At 39.9% G+C, this 21998-nt stretch overlaps 2 protein-coding genes across 4 annotated transcripts; both read right to left on the minus strand.

Moving 5' to 3' along the window:
• Positions 1 to 1693: 1693 nt before the first annotated feature.
• Positions 1694 to 13788, minus strand: LOC129726448 (eukaryotic translation initiation factor 4E-binding protein Mextli). Of its 3 annotated transcripts, none has more exons than XM_055683150.1 (10): positions 13673 to 13785; positions 12246 to 12697; positions 7161 to 7459; positions 6903 to 7095; positions 6690 to 6761; positions 6136 to 6196; positions 5600 to 6074; positions 5095 to 5539; positions 4913 to 5031; positions 1694 to 3237 (listed from the first exon to the last, which is right to left on the minus strand). In XM_055683150.1, the coding sequence occupies exons 2-10, from the start codon at positions 12352 to 12354 to the stop codon at positions 2995 to 2997; spliced, it is 2016 nt and encodes a 671-aa protein (XP_055539125.1). In that variant the 5' UTR covers positions 12355 to 12697; positions 13673 to 13785; the 3' UTR covers positions 1694 to 2994. The 3 variants fall into 3 exon arrangements, with proteins under 3 accessions (XP_055539125.1, XP_055539123.1, XP_055539124.1); XM_055683148.1 differs by having other exon boundaries at positions 3049 to 3237; positions 4606 to 5031; positions 13673 to 13787; XM_055683149.1 differs by lacking the exon at positions 6690 to 6761 and having other exon boundaries at positions 3049 to 3237; positions 4606 to 5031; positions 13673 to 13788.
• A 2828-nt stretch (positions 13789 to 16616) lies between these two features.
• On the minus strand, positions 16617 to 18868 carry LOC129726453 (kelch domain-containing protein 3). The gene is made up of 4 exons (XM_055683163.1): positions 17815 to 18868; positions 17260 to 17755; positions 17050 to 17190; positions 16617 to 16990 (listed from the first exon to the last, which is right to left on the minus strand). Exons 1-4 carry the CDS (start codon positions 18245 to 18247, stop codon positions 16930 to 16932), a joined length of 1131 nt encoding a protein of 376 aa, XP_055539138.1. The 5' UTR covers positions 18248 to 18868; the 3' UTR covers positions 16617 to 16929.
• Positions 18869 to 21998: the final 3130 nt, after the last annotated feature.

Genomic DNA, 21998 nt, shown 5'->3' on the forward strand with positions numbered 1-21998 from the left:
TATAACGACTCTAATGAGGCCATACCCTGCATTGCATACATTAACGTTGTTAAAAATAAGATATTCATGTAGGTACTCACCACCCATTGTTTCCATATTCCACTGTTTTTTTTTTTCTTTGACCTTCAAAATAGCAATACAAATGTGAAGACGAGCAGAATGATGGTCTACGTGGCGTTAGATGATTTTCCGAATGGAAGAAAAATGATTTCTTCGTTCTTCTGGGTTGCACTCCTGGGTTTGACCTGAAGATGAGAGCAGTGATTCAATAAGACCTATTCTTGCGTTTTTATGCTTCTTGCGCTCCTTGTATTAAGGGCTAATGTATTAAATTTGCTGGATCATTTAGATTGGTAAACGGATCATCATCGATCTTACTTACCTTACTTTTATTGGTGACAGATCGTGAAGATCCTATGCCTAATCCAGATTATGCCTCCATGAAACTCGGTCTTGTGCTGCTCGTCTCCATTCGCCCCTTAAAACCGCTGCTCGGGCATCCTCGTCGACAGCATACATCGAATATGTGCGGGGTCTACCTCAAAGTCGTCGGCCTTAATCCGGGTCTCTGCTGAATATTATCTTAGCCGGTGACCGCACTTCATTTTCTAGTTTGTCTGCAACATTCTACGGTCAAAAACCTCAAGCGTTCGCCGATCGCCTTCTCTCAACTGAGAGGATCAGCGTTGTATAGAGCGCAAATTGTTTTTCGTTTTGGCAGTGTTTGTGATGAGTTCGATTCCGTAATAAGCCCTTTTCGCTACCGTAATGCTTTACTTTACCTCGCTGCTTACCTCGTTATCACATGGTACGAGTGTACCAAGATAAATAAATTCATCAACTACTTCGAAAGTATTCCCATCCATTACCTTCGCAGCACCAAAGCCCGTACGACTACCACGCTCTGCCAGCCACCACGTACTTTGTTTTGGCAGTGTTTATTTTGAGTTCAATTCTCGCAGCTTTCCTTCTCAAAGCCGTGAAGGCCTTCTCCACAACTATACGATTACACCGATGATATCGGTTACGCCCGCTAAACCTAGAAACAAGTGAGTTTCCGCGATGATGGTGCCGCTCCTTTGCAGACCTTCTAAAACTGTTGAATAGCAAATTCAAGAGGCCGTTCTCATGCTCCAGACCATCCAAGATCACAAAAGGGTCCGAAATTTCATCCGCTGACCTGATGCTTGATGTGAAACCGTCAAGAATCGCACGTATCAGTTTAATCAGTTTTGTTGGAAACGGTTTTCAGGCATAATCTAACACAGCTTATTGCATTCCACTGAACCGTACGCCATCTTGAAGTCTATAAACAGATGATGTGTCTGCAAGTTGTGTTCTCGAAACTTGTCGAGGAGGAGTATCAAGGTCCGTTGTCTGGTCCGTTGTAGATCGTCCCGATCAAAAACCGCACCGCACTATTTACCAACATAGGTTTCCTGCAATGGCCTAAGTCCAGGAAACAGGATATGGGAGAGAATTATTTGAAAAGTTTGGCCGTTGTGCCTCATGGTTCTTCAGCTCTCTCCAAGCTTTTTCACCTCGTCTAAAGGTGGTGTATCTTTTCCATCCTTTCCAAATTCTCCTCTGTTCAGTACCACCTCGAACCATTGGTAATTAGGTTTCCAGTATCGATATTCAAGTCATTAACTTATCATTTCTCAATCTATCTCCCTGAAACAAGTGAAGCTCATACAAAAAAATAAATCTCGTTTTATTAGTAGACCCTCTCATCCTGATCGCGTTTCGCGATCGGTAGTACACTTGGTTAAGCTCATTTTCTAGATTTTTTTTCTAACTGCTTTTGTGAGGGTATAAATGTAAATAGAGACTGGTTTGAATAAATGGTAAATAGTACTGCTTTTTCTTTTTCTCAGACAACGAAAACTTTTGATTATTTTTTCTCGTAAATTGACATATAATCTTTTCGTTTTCCTATAACCTTCGCCGTGAAGCTGTTACATTGCGTTTCAGCAACCATCAATTCAGTGCAGCAGTTGAGAAAGACAAATAAGGAGGGTGAGCCATCTTCTCAACGTTTGTTAAATCAGTTTTGGTTTGATCAGTTCTAGCATGTTTTTGAAAGTTGAAAATTTAGGAGACAAACACGACACTTTTTGTTTTTGTTGGACATTATAAATACCTATATAAATTAGCGAACAAAATTAAATAACATTTATAAGTTTCGTTTTAATATATTAATAATAATCATAATAATAATAATGGTATTAAGGGAGGAGATGAAATAAATAGAATCAGTATAAAAATTAAACAAAATGATCAAAAGACAAATACAACAGTAAAATTCAAAGCATGTTTACCTACGCCAAACAACCAAATCGAGTCCAAGTGAAACTAGGATTGCATACGGATTCAATCCGCATTTGCTTTAATAAAATGTGTGAAATCTTTTCGAAAAATATGAATGTTGATTTGCTTCTTGGAGACTAGACAATTGTTAATACACAGCTTTCAGGATATTTTTTTTGTTTCAGCAATAACAATTTGTTTGCTAAAGAATAATCAAATAAAACATTGAATAATGTCGAAGGTCGAAGAGAGATTTAGATTTTTTTTTTGGGTTAATGGGATCATTCGTCCATCTTTGTAGAAAAATACCTTTCTACTATTATTGCTTACGTTCGAGTAGTGTTAATCTCATAGATAAACTAGGTATATCACTGTAGTTTCGAAAGTTGATCGAACCCAGTCTATGTTAGACTTTTTGTTGTTGCCCTCTTTTGCATAGACAAGCAGAGAAAGAAATTTTGGTTTGCGAGACGTGACTAACCTAAGGTTTCAGTTTATAATACGGAAGATTAGTTAATTGTAGGCCAATTATGTATAGGTTTCCTATCTTTTGAAGTACATACTACGAACCTCCAATGTTTGATATTGTTGGTTAAATTGGAGAGTACATTGGAGGTGCCATCATTAGCCAATTCGAGAACGTACAGTCACTTTCACTGTCTCGCCTGAGGAAAGCGCAAGCTTTTACTGCTTCGACGATTCGACGGCGGTTCCACTGGTAGTGATGTTATCAGTTTCACTCGCCCCAATCGTCGTCGTTGTTGGTGTTGTTGTTGTTGTCGTCGTCGTCGCGGACGCCATGTCACCTTCGCCAGCGTTTCGATCCGCCGAATCCGCGTTCTGTTCTAAACCACCCTCTGCAGTGGTTTGCTTTCTCAGTACCAAGAATGCGTCACCATTGAAGCGGTTCTTGTCGTCGTCGAGGTCCTGTGGCAGGAGAGGACAAATAGATAAGGTAATGATTAGGAACTGTTTGTAATAACCGGTCACGGATGTAGTGCAACCTAACTTATGGAGGTTTATTTTTAAATAAATTGAAATATGAGTCAATTAGAATCCGACCAGATCCCGTGGGATTTCATTCGAAAACCAAGTGATGTCAAAAAAATCCACATATGATTACTAGAAGCGCTACAATGATTCTAGATTCTAACTGACTCAAGCCTCATTTTAATAAATAATATTCAGGTTTCACAGGTTAGATAATATGAAAGAACCTGTACAGAAATGAAAAGTTCAAAAGATACCCATTAATGCGATGATGGTTTTGTTACTTTCAAAGTATCAAGCACTATTTTGTAACTTTAAACAAAGTTTCAGTAGAAACCAATTCTTTTTGTCTATTTGAATTTTGACAAAAAAAAAGTTAAGTAACAAAACCATAATTTTTAGAGACCTCTTAGAACGACCAGAAAAGTACGATGAGAGTATACTTACATGGGTGCTTGTGACCACGCGGTTTAGTGCGACATTCACAGGTGAGAGTGTATTAGAATAAATTTTGTTGTTGCTTCATTCAACTTAACTAAACTAAAAGCAGTACTGAATAGGATGAAAAGTGCACATACAGTGTTTGTGTGTATTATTATAGCAAATGACGACATTTGGTGTCTTTTAGTTATGATACAACCTGGTTAACCTCGGTTATTGTTAACTATTACTGTACACTCGGCACGTCACACTGGAAGGCTTCGTTAATTCGTTGATTTTGTTTGTTCGTTCGTGCAACCAAGTACCGAAAGTCTAATAGTCTAATTTCGAAAATCGTCACATCTCTCTCTGACGACGGTAAATTCGAAGTCCAAACCATTTTCTTAAGCACTGGCAGGCCCGGACTTGAGGGGGGGGGGGCAAAGGGGGCAAATGCCTCGGGCCTCCCGATTCAAGGGGCCCCCCTAGTCCTTGGGCGACCTTTTTTTTTTGCTCGTCACCTTTCAGGACGTTACCTCCAAATGTTTTTAGAAAAGAGGGCCTCACAAACAAATTTGCCCCGGGCCCCCCACCGTCTTTATCCGGCCCTGAGCACTGGAGTATTATTTGATTCTTTATCACATAAGATTTAGTTATTTACAGTATGCATACAAATCATTCGAAATGATTTGATTTAAACTCTGAGTATTATAAAACTTTAAAAGGTTAAAACAACTTTCTTTGATTCGTCTATCAGGGTAAACGCTCAATCGCTGGTCGATTTGTACCGAACCAGCCGATACTGAATAACGTCCGATCGTTTGGTACCGCTACCGGCGCAGTACATCGAGGTTTGCTTTTGACAAGATTGATAGTTGCTATTACCAGTGACTGTGTCGAAGCTACCGGTGTGATTGGAGGAATGCCGATTGAGGAAACCCCGCGATAGGTATTGAGCTCTTCGTTGCTGATGGTTTGGGTGATAGTAAAGGTTATTGTCACTAGTGGTGCTGTTATTGTTAGTATCGCGCTGGCCATTGCCAAGTTTGTTATTGGTAACGACGTTGTTAGTACTGATGTTGGTGGTAGAATTATGACAACTTGTACATTCCGACTTAGTAGTAGACGGAGTTAGTGTGCAGTCTTGGTCTTCTGACTGGTCGTCCTCTCCGGTCACGGAACTGTCGTTTACCTTGTTTCGTACTAGATACGGTAGTTTATCGCAGATCTTCAGCCAATCACGTGGCAGAGCCCATGAGTGGGGAGATTTGGAGTAGTAGATCAAGCGTTCGTATTCATGGACGATTCTCACTGAAAGAAATCAAACGATTAGCAATGAGTTGATAACTTTTTCACTTATAGTATATAACTTACCTGGACTAGAATCGTCATTCGTTGAAGCTGGCGTGCCCACGCCGCCAGCACCATCCTTAATGCCATCCGGTGCGCTGTCCTTGCGGGAGAAATGGCTTCTCCGCGATCGGCTGAGCCCGTTGTTCACCGGCGCCGACGCGCTAACCAGCGTCGAGTTTGACGAGCTGGAGCTGTCGCCCGATTTCAGGCCACTGCTGCCGGTCAGTGTCGGTGGTTCCACAATAAACACATCGTCGTCCACCTCAATGCAGTTGCCTCCCATTGCCATAGCGTCCAGACCCACACCACTGTCTACAAACGGCGAACCAGTTATCAGTGGATGCTGTCCCGCCATCGGTGTCACCGGGGAAGCCAGCGACCCAGGCACATCGAAGCTGGAGCCCATTTCGACGGCAGCCAAAAATTCATTACTGCTGAAATAGTCATCCAACACCAACTTGGCGACCTGCAAAAAATCAGAATTTAAACGATCAATGAAAAAAAACGAAAAGAAACGCTAACTCACCCTCACTAAATCGAAACAATCTCCAGTAATTTTGACATTATGTCTGCCAACATTAACCGTATACTTGTATTCACCCAGTGAGGCATCGTTAGTGGATAAACTATGCAGCAATATTCCGGCCTGCTGTTGTCCATTGTTCTGGGATCCATTTCGAGTCAACTTCGCGTGAGTGTATTGCGACCCTTGCTGTGTTTGATACATGTTGCCATTGTTGCTAGCGCCGCTTAAATTAAGATTCAATCCAATACCGGCCTGCGGCCCCGCTTGTTGCTGGCCTGTGGCCACCATTGCAGCACCACGATGTGAAGCCGGGTTGCTGGACATTGAACTGGGACCGTCCGACAGTGGTCGCCTGGGAAGCATCTCATCCGAAGCGGATGAAGCCAGTGAGCTGCACGATCCATCCTGGGACGTTTCCAGTCGCACCGGTGATGCATTGCGACGGATTGTGTCTTCGATTAATTGCTTCGCGTAGCTGCCGTGAAATGACCGTTGTGGGATAACGTTTCTAATCAAGCCAATTTAAAATGACTTACTTGATTTTCTCTTCGTTGGGGCCCGTAATCTGTACAAGACGTTCCTTAGCACCTGGATTTACTGCGGGTGAGTGGAAAAAAAACATGAGCCAACTTATATACCGACTATCATAAATTGACAAAATAAAAAAGCTCCAGAACAAACTATGATGTGGATCGAGCAATGGAATACATAATGAAAAAAAATGCATCATCGGGCGGACCGCTTCTGCACATGGATTGTGACAGGTCATGCGGAACGTACTGTTATCAGCTTACAAGCTAAAAAGTGCGACTAGCGGGAAAAAGTGCATGTAGAAAACAGCGACCTTTGAAACACGTGAACTGTAGTGAAGATGACTAATTCGATAATGTCTCAAGGAATGAAATTCCCCAATGTCGTTGTCCGTTTGTTCTCTTCGATTATTAGGGTTTGGTTAACATTGGTTTAAAAATGGAATTATGAGTGGTGCGTGGTAATTATGCTGAGAAAATAATTAGTGTCAATCGGTGCAATTAGTTATCCAACTCAAATTTTCACACACACACAAGCAGGCCAAACTGGTGGCTGTTACCTCTTTGGAACGATATAACAGTTTCGCTCAATTCCTCAATCATGTGAACTCTACGTCCCTTGATTCCCATTACTTAGCATAGGTGTTCACAGTCCAGAGATGTGGAAATAAAGCTTACGTTAACGAATATAAAATGTGGCTGCTTCGTAAAATATGATTCAGAATCATATCTTCTTCGATCACAAAGCAATTACATGAAAAGAACAATACTACCTTTTCCAGAATCAGCGTTGCGTATGACAATCTCGTCCTTGCAGTACGTCTTGCCCGGTATTTTCGTCGGTTTCGAGAACTTGCCCGAGGCACGAATCAGCTCACCGGGAGACAACGACGGGATCATCTGTTGTCCGAGAGACAATCCAGGAGGGGAGGTGCTTAACAACGATGAATCGCCAATGGCGTCGGGCTGAAAGAGGTAAACAAAACTAGAGTAAAACCAAATCTATCGGTTGGAAGATGCTGGCAGCCAACCTCCACGTTAGTCGCCTTGTGCTTGTAGTAAGTGTTAATACCATCCGACACTTGCCACGACTTGGCCCGTAGCTCGATCAATTCCAGCAGATTCAGCCGGGTCATAATGTTGAGCCGTTCGTCCTGGGACGCGTTGCGAAAGATGACGAACGCCCGATCCAGTGTATCCTTGGAGACATTTTCCAGCTGGGGTCCGTAGAGTCGCAGGTTAGCCAGCAGGGCATTCATGCCGTCCGCATTGTTGCAGCCGTTATTCAAACTGGCGGCCACGTTCTCAGTCAGTGTGATCAGTTCTTCGACTGGTGATGGTGTAGAATTAGAAAAAAAGGTTGATAGGTATTTGGTTTAATCCACAAGATTGTATGGAATACCGAAATTACGAAAGTGTATATCGGCTCAATGTTCAGATGTCTGAATTACAAAAGTCTTAACTAGTCAAAGTAGGGTATTCGAGAATGTGATGCAGACGCACAATAAGAGATTAAAAATCGAAGCCGACCAAATCGGCTACCGACTCGCCGTCGAAAGCAGCGACCTCTTGCAAGCAATGATTGGAGCTTAATGAATGCCATAATTTGATAAAGATGTCTGAAATGCTTTTTTGAATCTGTACAAAGAAACATTTTTAGCACAGATTGTAAACTGTGAGTTTTTAAAAATGTTGATTGCACGGTTTCGTAAACTTCCAAGCTTGAATAAAAAAAAACATATTTATATTTTAAAGTTTGAATTATGACGGACATTCGCGTGTTCAGTATTGTTTAAAAAACATAAAATGCAGTTTAATTCATATAATGAATGACTCATAAATCCTAGAAAAAAAGAGTTGAGAATAACTTATTTCTAATCATAAAACACGAAGTAAACACAAAGTAAAAACACGAGGATATAATCTCACATTGTAGTCGAATTTAAAAAAAAGAGCCAGAAAAAAAATCCAACATGTTTATTAGGGTGTCCCAGAATTGCATCAAGTCAGAAGTTCTGGGGGCTCACCCTCCAAATGATAGAAAATGGTGTTACGCACATTTTTTAGTTCGGCAGCACCTCTGAAAAATGATGTTTCAACTGGCCCCGACGATTTTTTAAAAAAAATCGGGTTTTTTGTGTCATATCCAAAAAACATGTCTTGTTATTTAACTTTCCATGAAACCTACTCCTTTTATATTTTTTATAGGTTCCTTAGGGTCCAACATATTAGGAAAAAAATGGTTTCGGTTGGTTCATAGTCCATTAGTTTTGCTGTAAATTTTTTGCCCTTCGGAAAAGTGATTTTTCAAGCATACTACGACATTCGATCGTCAAAAGTGGGTATTGAACCCAAAGCTATCACCAACTCAATATTGTCAAAATATGGGAAATTTTATGAGGAAAAAGTTTGCCGAAGACAGTATGAGTCTAAAGAAACGTCATTTTAAGTTATTCGTGATTTACTGCGGAATGTATAGTTTATATTTTAATTACTAACGAATAAAAACAAAACTGAGTTATCTGACAACAAATTGGTCGAGTTCAAATGACCTAGTAAGATGTAAAATAATGTTTATTGGACTGTTGCTTAGTAACATCCTTAGTTTCAAGAGGTTCGAAGCTTCTGGAATTTCATTTAAGGCTATATAAGAGAAAAACCACTGAACATTTCATCAGTTTTCGGTCGTTTGTCGTTGAACGCAGAACGAAAAAAAAGCATTATGTCGCCAAAATTGAATCTCAAGTCGGATCTCATAACTGGGATAGCGAGGAAGAGCCTACCCAAAAATCATTTGCCGTCAGAAATGGAAATCACCAACTACTTTCGGTACCAGCATGAGAATCAAAATCATTCAGTTGGTCAAAGTGTTCAAAACGTGGCAACCGAAGCTGTGGCGGTTTGGAATCAAGCTGGTCTCCCGCACCAGCTCAAAAGGAACGTTGTTCGCCGGATTTCCAAGCTTGTCGGAGGTTGGCAGCGTCTTAGGAAGGCATTTTTGAAGAAAAAATCAGCAGCATTGCCGGAAGTGAAGATAAGAAAGAAGCATTTTGATCAGTTTTTCAATATTAGCGTGAATCACATCGCGGAGAATCTTCTTAACGATTTTACCCGGCACGAATTCTGGAGCCAACAGGTGGCTAGAAAAATTCCCATTGAGTTTCCCAACACCTTCGCAAGCAGTGTGCCCTTGGTCCGCAGGCAATGTGACGAAAATAAAGTTGAGAAAAAAACAAGAAGTTTGGTGGAAAACGTAGGAGAAGCTATCGTAGATGATACGAGTAGGAAACTTCGTCGAAGTAGGAGGCAACAACCGCTGACGAATTCTGTTGTGGAAAATTTGGACCGAGCTCGGGTGTCGAATCGAGAAGCAGTTGGAGTATTAGCAGCCACAGCGGTTGCTTATGGTCTTGACACAAAAAAGTTTAATTTAAGTAAATCAACTATTCACAGAAAGCGCAAAGCGGTTTGTAGCCTAATCTATAATTTAAAATATTATACTTTACATTATTATTCAATGCTCTAGGCGCGTCAAGAAATTGTTGGTAATATCCAAGAGAACTTCCAAAGAAACAAAGCTCTAGTCGTTCACTTTGACTCCAAGCAGATGATCTTTAACAGAAGGAAGACCGAAAAGCTAGCGGTTGTGGTTACTGGAACTGATTCTCTTGAGCAAATTATCAGTACATCGTTTATCAGCTCTGGGACAGGGAAAACGGAAGCAGAGACAGTTTTCCAAAGCTTGGAAAGATGGAATCTACTTGACAAAATCGGTGGTAAATGCTTCGACACAACTAGTGTGACCTCTGGAGAGAAGAATGGAGCTGCTGTTAACCTGGAAAGATAGCTCGGAAGGAAGTTGCTGGATTTTCCGTGTAGACATCACGTATATGAATTGGTTTTAATGGCGGCATACAAAACGTGTTTCAAGCAAACAACGACTTCTCCAGACGACTCTCTGTTTAAATCTTTCCGAAGTGAATGGGACAGATTGGACAAGGATAGTTACGCTGGTTTCGCTAAAGGTAGGAATAAATTGAGTGTTTTAGATAAAAAAGTACAACAATTCTTCGTTTCTTAAAGGTACAATTAGTGAGGAAGAAAAGGCAAACATCGTTACTTTTTGCAAGAAAATGTTGCTGCAACCATTCGCACGCGAGGACTACACAGAACTCCTCGAGCTTTCATTAATGTGTTTCGTAGATAGCGATCCAGAAGTATTTCGTCGTCCTGGTGCACTACATCATGCGAGATGGAAGGCCAAAGCCATCTACGGTCTGAAAATGTTTCTGTTCCGAGAGCAGTTTATTGTGGATTGCAATCAACTTCTGAGATTCGTACTTTTTGTGGTTAAGGTTTACATAAAAGGGTGGTACGAAGCTACAATTGCCACAAATGCGCCGTTGAACGATTTGAAGTTCGTGCATTGCTTGAAAAAATACCCTGACAAAAAACTGAGTAAATCCACGTCGCAGAAATTTGAAAAACCTTTATGGAATCTGTCGGAGCTCAATATTAGCCTGCCGTTTTTCGATGATAACGTTGATGATAATTCGAAGAGGAAGATGGTACAAAGGCTAAAAAAGAAAAGCAGTAAAAACGATATTTCGAGAGTGAAAATTTTCACCAGCGAAAAAGTTAGAAGATTACGTTACACAGAAGTCACTACAATTTTTCGATATACTGCGGCTTGATAGCAGTTTCTTGAACGAGAACGATCCTAAGGCCTGGATAGTAAGAAAAGATTATCTTGATGCCAAATCAAAATGTTAAAGCTTGAAAGTCATCAACGATTCTGCAGAACGAGCCCTTGGAGTAGCAGGAGAATATAATGAATTTGGTCCTAGAACAGACCAAGAAAAACATCAGCTGCTAATGGTTGTAGCAGAAAACCGCAAACATCAAAACAATTCTTCAAAAGCTTCAGTTGTTAGTTACTTATAATCATAATTTTATTTGATTTTTGTGTTGCCTAATTCCTAAGTTTCGATCCTAATTATTATTGTTATTTGTTTGCTTCACAATTCTTAAAAGTTAGGTTTAGTTCGATTTATAACTATGTGATACGGCACAAAAACATCTAAGTGTAAGAAACCATAAAAACTAATCTTTTAATTTCACAGTAAATCACGAATAACTTGAAATCACGTTTTCTTAGAGCCATATTGTCTTCGGCAAACTTTTTCCTCATGAAATTTCCCATATTTTGACAATATTGAGTTGGTGATAGCTTTGGGTTCAATACCCACTTTTGACGATCGAATGTCGTAGTATGCTTGAAAAATCACTTTTCCGAAGGGCAAAAAATTTACAGCAAAACTAATTGACTATGAACCAACCGAAACCATTTTTTTCCTAATATTTTGGACCCTAAGGAACCTATAAAAAATATAAAAGGAGTAGGTTTCATGGAAAGTTAAACAAGACATGTTTTTTGGATATGACACAAAAAACCCGATTTTTAAAAAAAAAATCGTCGGGGCCAGTTGAAAACATCATTTTTCAGAGGTGCTGCCGAACTAAAAAATGTGCGTAACACCATTTTCTATCATTTAGAGGGTGAGCCCGAGAATTCCAAAATTGGTGCAATTCTGGGACGCCCTAATGTTTATATTCACCGTTTACTTGGATTAACGCGGGATTTGTACATGCGAGTTCGTTTGATCAAACTGCGAAAAAATTTACTTCGTACACGTTTCCAATAAATCAGAGGGCACAGTAGGCTCTTTATTATTTTGGTCAAATTGCGTCACCTGTTCTACAACAGGTTGAACGGTATAACAAAGCTTCAACCTTATAGACGCACCTAAACAATCTATTTGGATTTTTATCTCAAACAAACAAATTATGCGAAAAAGAGAAACACTAGCAGTATTGATCACACCTCCATTACGTGGATAGTCTTTTTACCAATTCGCCTTCTGCTTTGTTTCGAAACCGTTACGGTTCAAGGATATATTTAGCGATATTGACCTTGTTCGTTTTCGTGAAAGCGTCGCCGAGTACTAACTTCATTGCCCCGAAAACGTGCACCATATTTTGCCAATTTCACAAAATAACTTAAACTAGTCATGAAAAATTTGAGTTTGAAAAATTACTGTATAAGATATACTCACTTGATTGAACCTCGTAAACCGGCACGTGGCCGTGTTGCGACTGCTTTATGGTAGACTTCAGTGGACGCGGTGGCTCCAAATTCTTTACTGCCCGACCAAGCTGTGCCATCCCGACAAGAGGCGATTCGATTGGAGAACTGGGGAGACCCGTGGGGATGGCTATCGTAGCCGCCTGTTGTCCCAACCAGCTTCTCACCGAACAGCAACGCCGGTTCTGCGGGCGGTATTGATTTTCTGTTCACACGCAGCTACCGAAACAAGAGACAGCAGTTGTTCGGAGCACGGGCACGGGAAGGTTGGTGGCCGATTTCTTTTCTTCGAGTTGAGTGTTGAACCGCCCTGGCAACGAAACACACGCACCTTGTCACGTGAAACCGAGCCGAGTCGAGAAATGGCACAAGAACAAAACGGAAGAAAAATAAACGGATTTGTCGATGTTTGTGCACCTCCCCCTGCGAAATAGCAATAACAAACGTAAACGTAAGCGGTGCTGAATAAAGGAATGGCCTGATGTACTGACGGAACGAACTTAATAGGACAAACGAAGCCCTTCAAAGTTCGATTCTACATCAATTACTGATGTTATCCAGCAGTATGGCAAGTTCGGGGAAAATTTCGAACGACAAACTTTCAGTTTGATCAAATCTAATCGAGAGAAAGCGATATCGTATTACGTTTTATCAGCGAAAAACGGCGAACAAAAAGCTGAGATATGCAGCTGTATATAATCATCAGCTGCCGCCCCGAGCTGAGATACATGGAAAGGAAACAATAATTGCTGTATCTGCAAGGGTGCAAGCATTAAAAAAAAAACGTTTATCAGATCTTCAACAAGCCTGGGTGAACTGTAAAGCTCAGACAATTGCCACTATCAAAACACATTGGTACACGTCAAAAGCCAGTTCCGATTTGTTTAACGATGACACATTCACATGCTTCCTCCCGCGAAGGGACCTGTCGTCTTGTCTACCACTAAACCTCGACGACCGATTGAAATAAATAATTTATCGGTTCTGTGTAGCGCTGAACCTTCTATATGATACACACAATCAGTCGCAATTTCGAACGCAATCAATTTCCAGACACAAACACAGCAGGCCAGTGCAGATCGCGCAACCGCCGCCCACTCACACGTTTCGTTTCTATCTTCTGCACAGCACTTTCCTTCTTCATCATTCACAAACGATGGCACTGCACAGCTGCGCTACTGTCAAACTCGCTAATGACGGTGCGCAAGTTTCTTTTTCTTTTCACCAGCATGGAAAATTAATCTTATCGCAGATTTTCCAGGCCGTATCCCGCTGGAAAATGCTCGCACACTGTAGTTTGTTATATTCCACGCGCGAGGGTACACGTTCCAGTGAAATTTTCGATCCCGAAAGTGCGAAAATTACGCATTTTCCAAAAGCTGCTACTGCATGGCTCACCTTTTCACTGCTGCTGCTGCTGCCACAGCTCCAACTTTCCTCAGCGCGAACAATTTGTCGAATGCGAACGAGCGAGCGAGGAAAATGTGATTGGCGGTGGCCAATCTGCCCAGTGGGACAAAGACAACTGGTATCCGTTCTCGCTCTGGCAACTGCATCAACATCCATCAGTACGCGTACTTGTTTTGTTTTTGACTACAGTGTGGCCAGCTTACAGTGGGCCAATTCTTTCTATTATAGAATAAAAAGATGTATTTTTGGTTTGAGGAGAACTTAATAAATTTTTTGGCATTATAAGAGAAGAAATTTCACTTTTTTTTAAGGTTTCACTTGGTCGGTAATTTATTTTACAGTTGTATTTTATCTAAACGCTCAAGACTTTCCAAGGCCTTTCAACACATTTTTTGTCAATATAAGAAACAAATAAATACACATTTTGAAACCAATGCAGCATACTTTTTTCGATTCAAGAGGTTTACAAGTCTTTCTCATACTCATATCTCCTATGTCTCTAGCTGGATCAGTACCAGTAATTTCCTTGTTTTCATTGAAAATGAGAACCGCAAAAGTAGCGAAAAATCTTCGCGCAATATTGCCGTTTTTACTGTTTTTAAATCTCCCGATGATCCAGTTACCAGATCTCCCTGGTTGTAAACCTGTCCCGATGCCGATTTTTCTGACTTTGTCTCTTATCTGATAAGATTATATGTTAAAGAACGGGTTTTTATCTATTTTTTTCTCAGATGACTTTGTCTCAGACGTCATCAAGATTAGAGTTAATGTGAAAACACTAGTGATTTTAAAAACATTGCACAGAAATTGAAAATTAACATTTCTTCATCGATGCAGTTAATAAAATTTAAAGAAGAAATCTCACAAATAATACGAGACGTTAACAAAAAATAAGTAAAAGACGTACAAAGTTACAAAAAAATGTATGAAAACATGATCAATGATAAACGCAAAACAAAAGTCAAGTAGCTCAAAAACACGAATAAAATATCAAAGCCCCGAGAATGAATTGATTTTCTGTAGTGTGCAGAGTTTCAGACTTTGAAAACACGAAAAAAATCAATGCGTAATTTGAAAACAAATCAAAATTTAAATAAAAATTTAAAATATTCTCAGCAATTAGAAATACTACAAGGTATACAGCCCTAGGGTTGTATGAAATGGTGACGTGGGACTAAACACTGTAATTAGGGGATTTTTTGTTACAAAATATACAGAGTCTGCAGACAGAATCAATGTGTTTATTTTCAGCCTCCCCTGGAAATCAATTTTTGGAATATATTCAACAACACTCGAAGAAATATCATTTATATTTGGCGATATTATGCCTTTAGTATTTTTTTTTTGTGCAAAAAAATATGTATTAAACAAGGCACAAGCATATCGTGCTTGTTGAAGAAGCACCAAGAATTTCTCATAATGCGTCAAAATCAGAATTATCTCTATATCCTCAAAAACCAATCCAATAATGCTTACGTTATCATAATGAATGGTTTTGTCTTATTTAACTCTAACTAAATCAAATCTATAGTTTGGATCTTACTTTCAAAATAATATGGAAGCCCTTACAAAACATAAGAAAATATTTTGAACAAAATTCCTAACAAGTTCCAGCAAAAAATCGTAGAAATCCACAATTACATTTTTAATTTTTGCTTGACAATTTTTTCATTTGCCTGCCACTACATTCGCTGTATTACGAAGACAGGAAATATACGTTTATTATGGTAAAGCTTAGAATAATAATATATAATCTAACAATTTTGAAATTTAAAAAGAGATTCTGTACGAATCTTACTAAATAAACTAAAAAATCACAAGCATTCGCAGGTTCTTACTCTTCTATAAATGTATATATTTAGGAATTTACTCTTTCGATACTATCCGGTCAAGATTATTTAGTGAATATCGAAGATAAAATTAAATAAATATCCGTTGCAAAAATTTACAATTCTTGCTGAGTAATTCATGGCAATCATATTTATGAAATAAACTTTCAATCACCATCAACAGCAGCATTGTAGTTTTTCCTCAATTGCATACGAATAGTACGAATGTACGAACAAAAGTGTACCACTGCAATACGAATAGTACTGCTGCAGTACGAATAGAAGAGTACCAATGCAATCATAGACGACGAGAGACCTGCGGTTCTATACTCCACTGGTACTGTTGCTTTTACTGGCATGTTTTCTTTCAAGACATCAGTTTTTATTAGGTTTTACAGTACCTAACACGCAGGTTTAGTGATTGTTCAAGGATGGGTATTGTTTCAAACTTTTAGGATAACTTTTACCTTCGAGACATCATATTAGTCTAAGCTCATGGAAGCAAAAATAAATTGACCTGTTGGGACGGGGAGACTCTGTCAATTTTTATTTCGAAATTGATACAGGGAATATCACAGGGAACGGATGGTGTCCATTCACGTCGTCTGTGCTAGGAATGCTCGCATGTAATTGGTTCATTATTCGCGTGAATTTGTTATTGAAATTATTATCAATTTTACCGCTTAGCAATGAAATTAGAGTGATAATTAACACATTACAAAATTGTTATACATTTTATCTATCCAACAACATATTGGTTATTGTTATCCATCATGTGTTATGCTGTTATTAGCGTTTGAAATCTGACGCAACATTTGCCCGTTTCATTTCCAATTTTACAGAATGCATCCCAGTATAGTAAACAAAGACGTGTCCCACGTCAAAAATATACGCTAGAAAATTTTGTCTGTAATAATTTTCTTAGCAAATCGAGCAAAAAATCTACAAAATTGAAGCAGTTATAACAAGTGCTGTGATGCTTGAAAAATCGGCACTTTGAAATAACCCATGCCCTCCTCCCCAAATCGAAAATCCTGTTAAGAATAGGGACGAACTTTGATGACTGTTTTGAGATTTTCTTTCTTCACCATTCAACTCGACCATCCACTTGCATCGTTATTTCATTTGAAAATACATAAATCTTATGTACAGCTTAAGAACGAAAACTGAAGTTAATCTACATCTACACAAACACACATTGCTAGTAGCTAGTAGCCGCTTATTATACTAAGGAATCAAGCGCCTCTATTGTTGTATTTTACACCATGGGCTTCCACTTGTCCTGATCTCGTCCTGATGATTGAAAGTGATGACTGATTGTGTTTACCATAATTCCCTGCTAATACCCAGCAGAATGCTCAGTACTCGAAACATCACACCCTGACAGCTGCGGATCAGAGTCGTCTCTTCACGGTCCTAGCCGCTTACCAGCGATCGACTGATTTTGTTTGGTGTCGTCATGTTACGCATTTCAATTCTAAATCATTGAAAAACAGAAAATTAATTAATAAAACAAGCAGAAAGATATTCTCTTACTTGATTATCCTTGGCAGGCAGGAGGTGTCCAGTTTGTACTCCAGCACCTTAAGCATTGCGAGTGTACGTAACGTCGGATTGAAATCTAGCACGTGAGTATCGCTATAATCGTACGAGGCTGGATCGGACAGATGCGATGGGCTGTTGGTTTAGGGAGAAAAAAAAACATTGACTCAACAGTGCATTCAAGGCTACAACAATAGCAATTACCATGTTCCACCGAAGAGATACATCCGCTGACCGATCACCAAGCACGACTGTCTTCGCCTTGCCCTTGGGGATTGTCCTTGTGGTCGAACCAGCCGCCACACGTAACGATCCGGTTCGAAGCAATAGAGATCGTTAAAGTGTATATCTAAATTTCCGTTGTATCCTCCGAAAATGTAGATTTTGTTGTTGTATACAAATGCAGAATGACTCCGTCTTCCCAGCGGCTCCTCGCCCGTAGTATTTGGCATCTCCCAGCGGCTGCTTTTGAGATCCAGGCAGACTATCTTTGGGCAGTAGATCTCCTCCTGCGAGTGATACGGACCCCAAGCATCGCCTCGACCGCCAAACACGAACATTTTGTGGTTTACGATCGTGGCCGAGTGAAAATCCCGATACGAAGGAGGATCACCGCGTGTATCGACATACGTCCAGTGCATAGTTTCCATGTCCAAATAATGCACATCACAGGAAAATTTGTCGATGTTTTCCTCGAAACCTATCAAATATAGGAAAAGATTAATCTATGAAAAAAGTTTAGTCATAAATTCAACCAACCACCGAAAATATACATTCGCTGGCCGTACATGCAAGCCGAATGGCCGTCTCTTGCCCCCGGGACAGTCCCGGTAACGGCAGGTCTGCTCCACTTGAGCGTTTTTGTGTCGTAACAGAATAGAATATCACATACGATTTCGTCATTTCGTCCACCCCAGATGTAGACTTTGCTCTCGTAGGCAACGGCCGTGTGGCCGTACCGTTGAAAAGGTACCTCCGGATGTTTGCACGGTACCCCGTACTCATCCTTCATCGACGGTGCCAGCGTCCAGCGCAGATTGTTCGTGTTCAGTATGTGGACATCGATGGCACTGGTCGAGCGATAATCTTCCCCCGTGCAGTAGCCTCCAAACGAGTAAATGTAATCTCCCACGGCGACCGAAGCGTGATTTACTCGCCTTGGTCCACCCTCAAGGTTGACAATCCAGCGCATAATTACCACCTTGCTTTTCGCCTATTTGCAACGCAAACAACTTTTTTTTCTGCGTTCGCAGATAGCCACTAGGTCACTGTTCGTGTTTTTTTTAGAATTCCATGATAAAAAACAGCTTTTTTCAGCAACGCACTACACTCTTCACTGATAAGAGAATCGAATAATAAATTTTGGTATCGCCACTGTCCGTCGTTTTGTGGCACCCAGCAATTAAGCCATGTATGGAAATACGAGGCGTAGATTTGAAGCGTAAACAAAGATGATTTTTCTTCGACTCCACCTTTCTGCACAGGCACAGTTTTCACGTCGGCAACAGTACCCACAATCAGGGTCGATGATAGACGGAGACTCTCTGTCGTAATCACACGAACAATCTCTGCCAACCGAACGACGGCCTTGATCAGTCGAAGGTGCTTCGAATTTGTCTTTGCTGCTTGTGTAAACCGTTGAATTGTCCGTTGCCCGTCGGTGGCACTACTGCTGAAGAGCTTAGTAATAATAAGTGTCCGAACTGCTTTTACTGCTTCTAAAATCACTTCTTTGCACTTTCTGCTCCATCACCACCTCATTACCTCCTGCATGTGGGGAATTATTGTTTTGTAATTCGGTGCGTGCTCTCCTCACTCTCGCTCTCTCTTTTGCTGCTCGTGATTCGTGAGTAATGTTTTCGACTTTGCTTTGACAGCCAGCCAGCAGCGTAGACCTTCTCACTGTGAGAAAAATGATTGGGCGTTATTCATAAACAGCGTTCAAAAATTTTCTACTCAAACTTTTATCAAGTACACTTCCACTAGCCAAAACGAGCGTAGTGTTGATTACCATTATACCCATAGAATATGCTTGCTTATTGGACATCTACAGATAAGCCCTAGTGAGAAAAATCCATCTCATTGGGAGGTGATTAGAAACATCAAAGTATATGGTATCGAATAGGTACAGAATTCTGTACCTAACATAATAAAAAAAAAAATAACTGGCAGCAAAAACGACTGCCACAGCTTTTCTTTCTTATGTTAGCGTCCAAGCAAGAGGAATAGCGTATCAAAGTTTTGTTTACGCATAGGGAAACCCCGAGCTACTCGCCCACTGAGTAAGCAAAACCGTTGGAACGAAATAAAAGTGCTGTCTCCAAAAGCAGTATTCTGGGAATGGTAATCTATATATAACTACATTAAATAAATTTAATTAATGAATTTTTCAATTGGGTCGGACAACTCGGGAAAAATTTAATAATTTGACTAAATAATTGAAAAAACCAAAAAATACAACGATTTCGAAATGTTTATTTACCTCATCGACTGCGCCACCAGATGTCGTACCGGTACAGTAGCCTCTAGCAATGGGCGATCTTTGAAAAAAAAATCGATTCTCCTGCATCGATTAATCAAAATAAATAAAATCGTTTCATAAGAAAATCGAGGCTGGAAAATCGATTCAACAAAAAATCGATTTTTGTTCGGTATAAGCTTTTTACGACCTTTTTTGGTTATATTTATGGAGATTTTGTTTTGTTTGCGTTTTCTGGTGTATCAATCATGTTCAACGAGTTTTCGTTCACAACATCTACTAACGATACGGCTTTTTTAGTTTATTGCCATCTTCTTTTACCGCGTGTACTCTTTTGGCGGTTTTTTTCTTCTAAGAAGTCTCGTTGTCGCTCATCCCATAGACCATTTCACGAGACGTTTGTGAACTTGATTCATGAACGAAATTTTGACAGAAAGTTTGGAACCGCTGACATAATGCACGTGAAAGCATCATCAACGTCAGCAGGATCCGTGACACCTGTGAGTTCGTGAAATGGTCTTTTGTTTCGGATGCACTAAGAGCAATCCAAACCTGTATAATTGGGTTGTTTAGCTATTCACGGATTTCCGATTTTTATATATCATCCAAAAGAGTGTAACTTTCTAAGTAAAACGTGATTTTTCAAAACTTTAATCATTTTCCTTCGGTTTTTAAGAAAAAAACAAAAGCTCTAAATCGCTACAATGACAGTTGGTAGTTGGGCGATCTGTCATTGTAGCGGTTTCGAGCAAATTTCAAGCAGTTTCAAATCGTGATTTAAAAAGCGAAGGACAATGATATATTTTTTTTTAAAATCACGTTTTACTTAGAAAATTCAGATCCTCCAGATGAGAGAAAAAACTGATAAAGCTGAACAACCCAATTCATAAAAAAATCGGAACATCCGCAGCACAAACTCAAATAAACAAAAATGGCGAGCGTGACACAATGCAGAACAGAATGCAGCACGGCATATGCACGAACATTTAATTCAACTTTTGCAATATTTGAGTTAACGAGTACCCCGCTACTCATAGTTGAAAAATAAGCGCATATGCCTTTTCTACCGAAATCAAAAAATTGGTGGTTGATAGTAAACACCCACAACGATAGTAAACAACATCCCTACGGAAGCCAATTTTCAAAAAGTGCACTTGCAGAGGTAGCAAATATGAAATAATGTTGGCTAATGTCCAAAATGGTAAATTCAATATCCAATGCAATGCAAGATTTCAGCTCAATCGGTATTTAGGAGTATTTGGTCTAAATTTCACTTTCTCGACTTCTGAATAAAAGCACAGTTTGTAATAGTTTTTTTTTGTGCCAAATGTCTTATGCCTTGTTCACACTATAGCAGATATCACGTGATATCGCGTATCTTGAAACATACATACATCTAGTTTTCACGGAAAATTTGGAGTATGGGATCTGAAATCAAGATGAGCAATATTACATCATGTGAACGGGTTATTAGAAATACATAAAACGTCAAGGTCGGGTGTTATCCAAAAATCGAAATTTTGCTAACTGTGAACATTGAACACTACTTCTAAATAAAACTGTCAAAGTCCATTGCCACCCCAATCTACACCAATCAGTTAGTAATGATTGTATACAATATATGTCAAACTTTCGAGGCGGTCTTGTGGTCGGTAATTTATATTCAGTTCGAGGTGCTAACTTATCACTAGCCGTTCATATGAACCGGTTCTTAGAAAAGAGCGAAAGAACGAACAGCTCACGAAAAAGAACCACGGTTCTTTAAGCGCAGCAGAACTGTTTGGTTCGTGTGAACCCGAAGTTTACCGAGACAACACGAACTGTCAACGCTCGTGAATCATTGTGAACCATGAGTTAGTTCAGAGCCGCTCTTGCAAAAGAGCCGTTCCACCCACCCCTAATCCTTGATATATTTCACAACGCATGCGTATTAGCCAAATTTCATACGGGTTTGTCTATTGATGTCGCGTTTACAAAGGCAAAAATATGGTTACTGCGTTAAAAATACTGGAGGGACTTAATTTGGCTGCGGATTGTTCTTTTTCAGCTCGACGACAAGGTTATCCAGCTTCCCTGACCTACAGAAAACGTCAAAATGGGCAGCGTGCCCTATCCGCCATTACCGTTCGTGGAAAGCTGGATATTCTGGAACCTTGTGGGGGTGGTGACATACTCATGAAAAAAGTTGTCATGGACGTAGACAATTTTTTTAACCAGCAAAAACATTTGAAATACGTTTTCCTCGGTTTCATGTCTATTGAACTTTAGCCCATTCTTCAACTATGGTCATCCCGGTAAAAAATTGACACATTTTTCAGATCAGTGTCCGAGTTCCAAGCACACACTTCTTCCGAGAAGAAAAAAAATTTGTATACTATCAATGAAGAAACTTTCTTCTCTTCAAAAAAAAGTGTTCTCGGAATTCGGCCGCAGATTACGTTAGCAACTATAAATGCAATCACTA

This window comes from Wyeomyia smithii, chromosome 3 (assembly GCF_029784165.1).
Source record: "Wyeomyia smithii strain HCP4-BCI-WySm-NY-G18 chromosome 3, ASM2978416v1, whole genome shotgun sequence".
Classification (NCBI taxonomy): Eukaryota; Metazoa; Arthropoda; class Insecta; order Diptera; family Culicidae; genus Wyeomyia; species Wyeomyia smithii.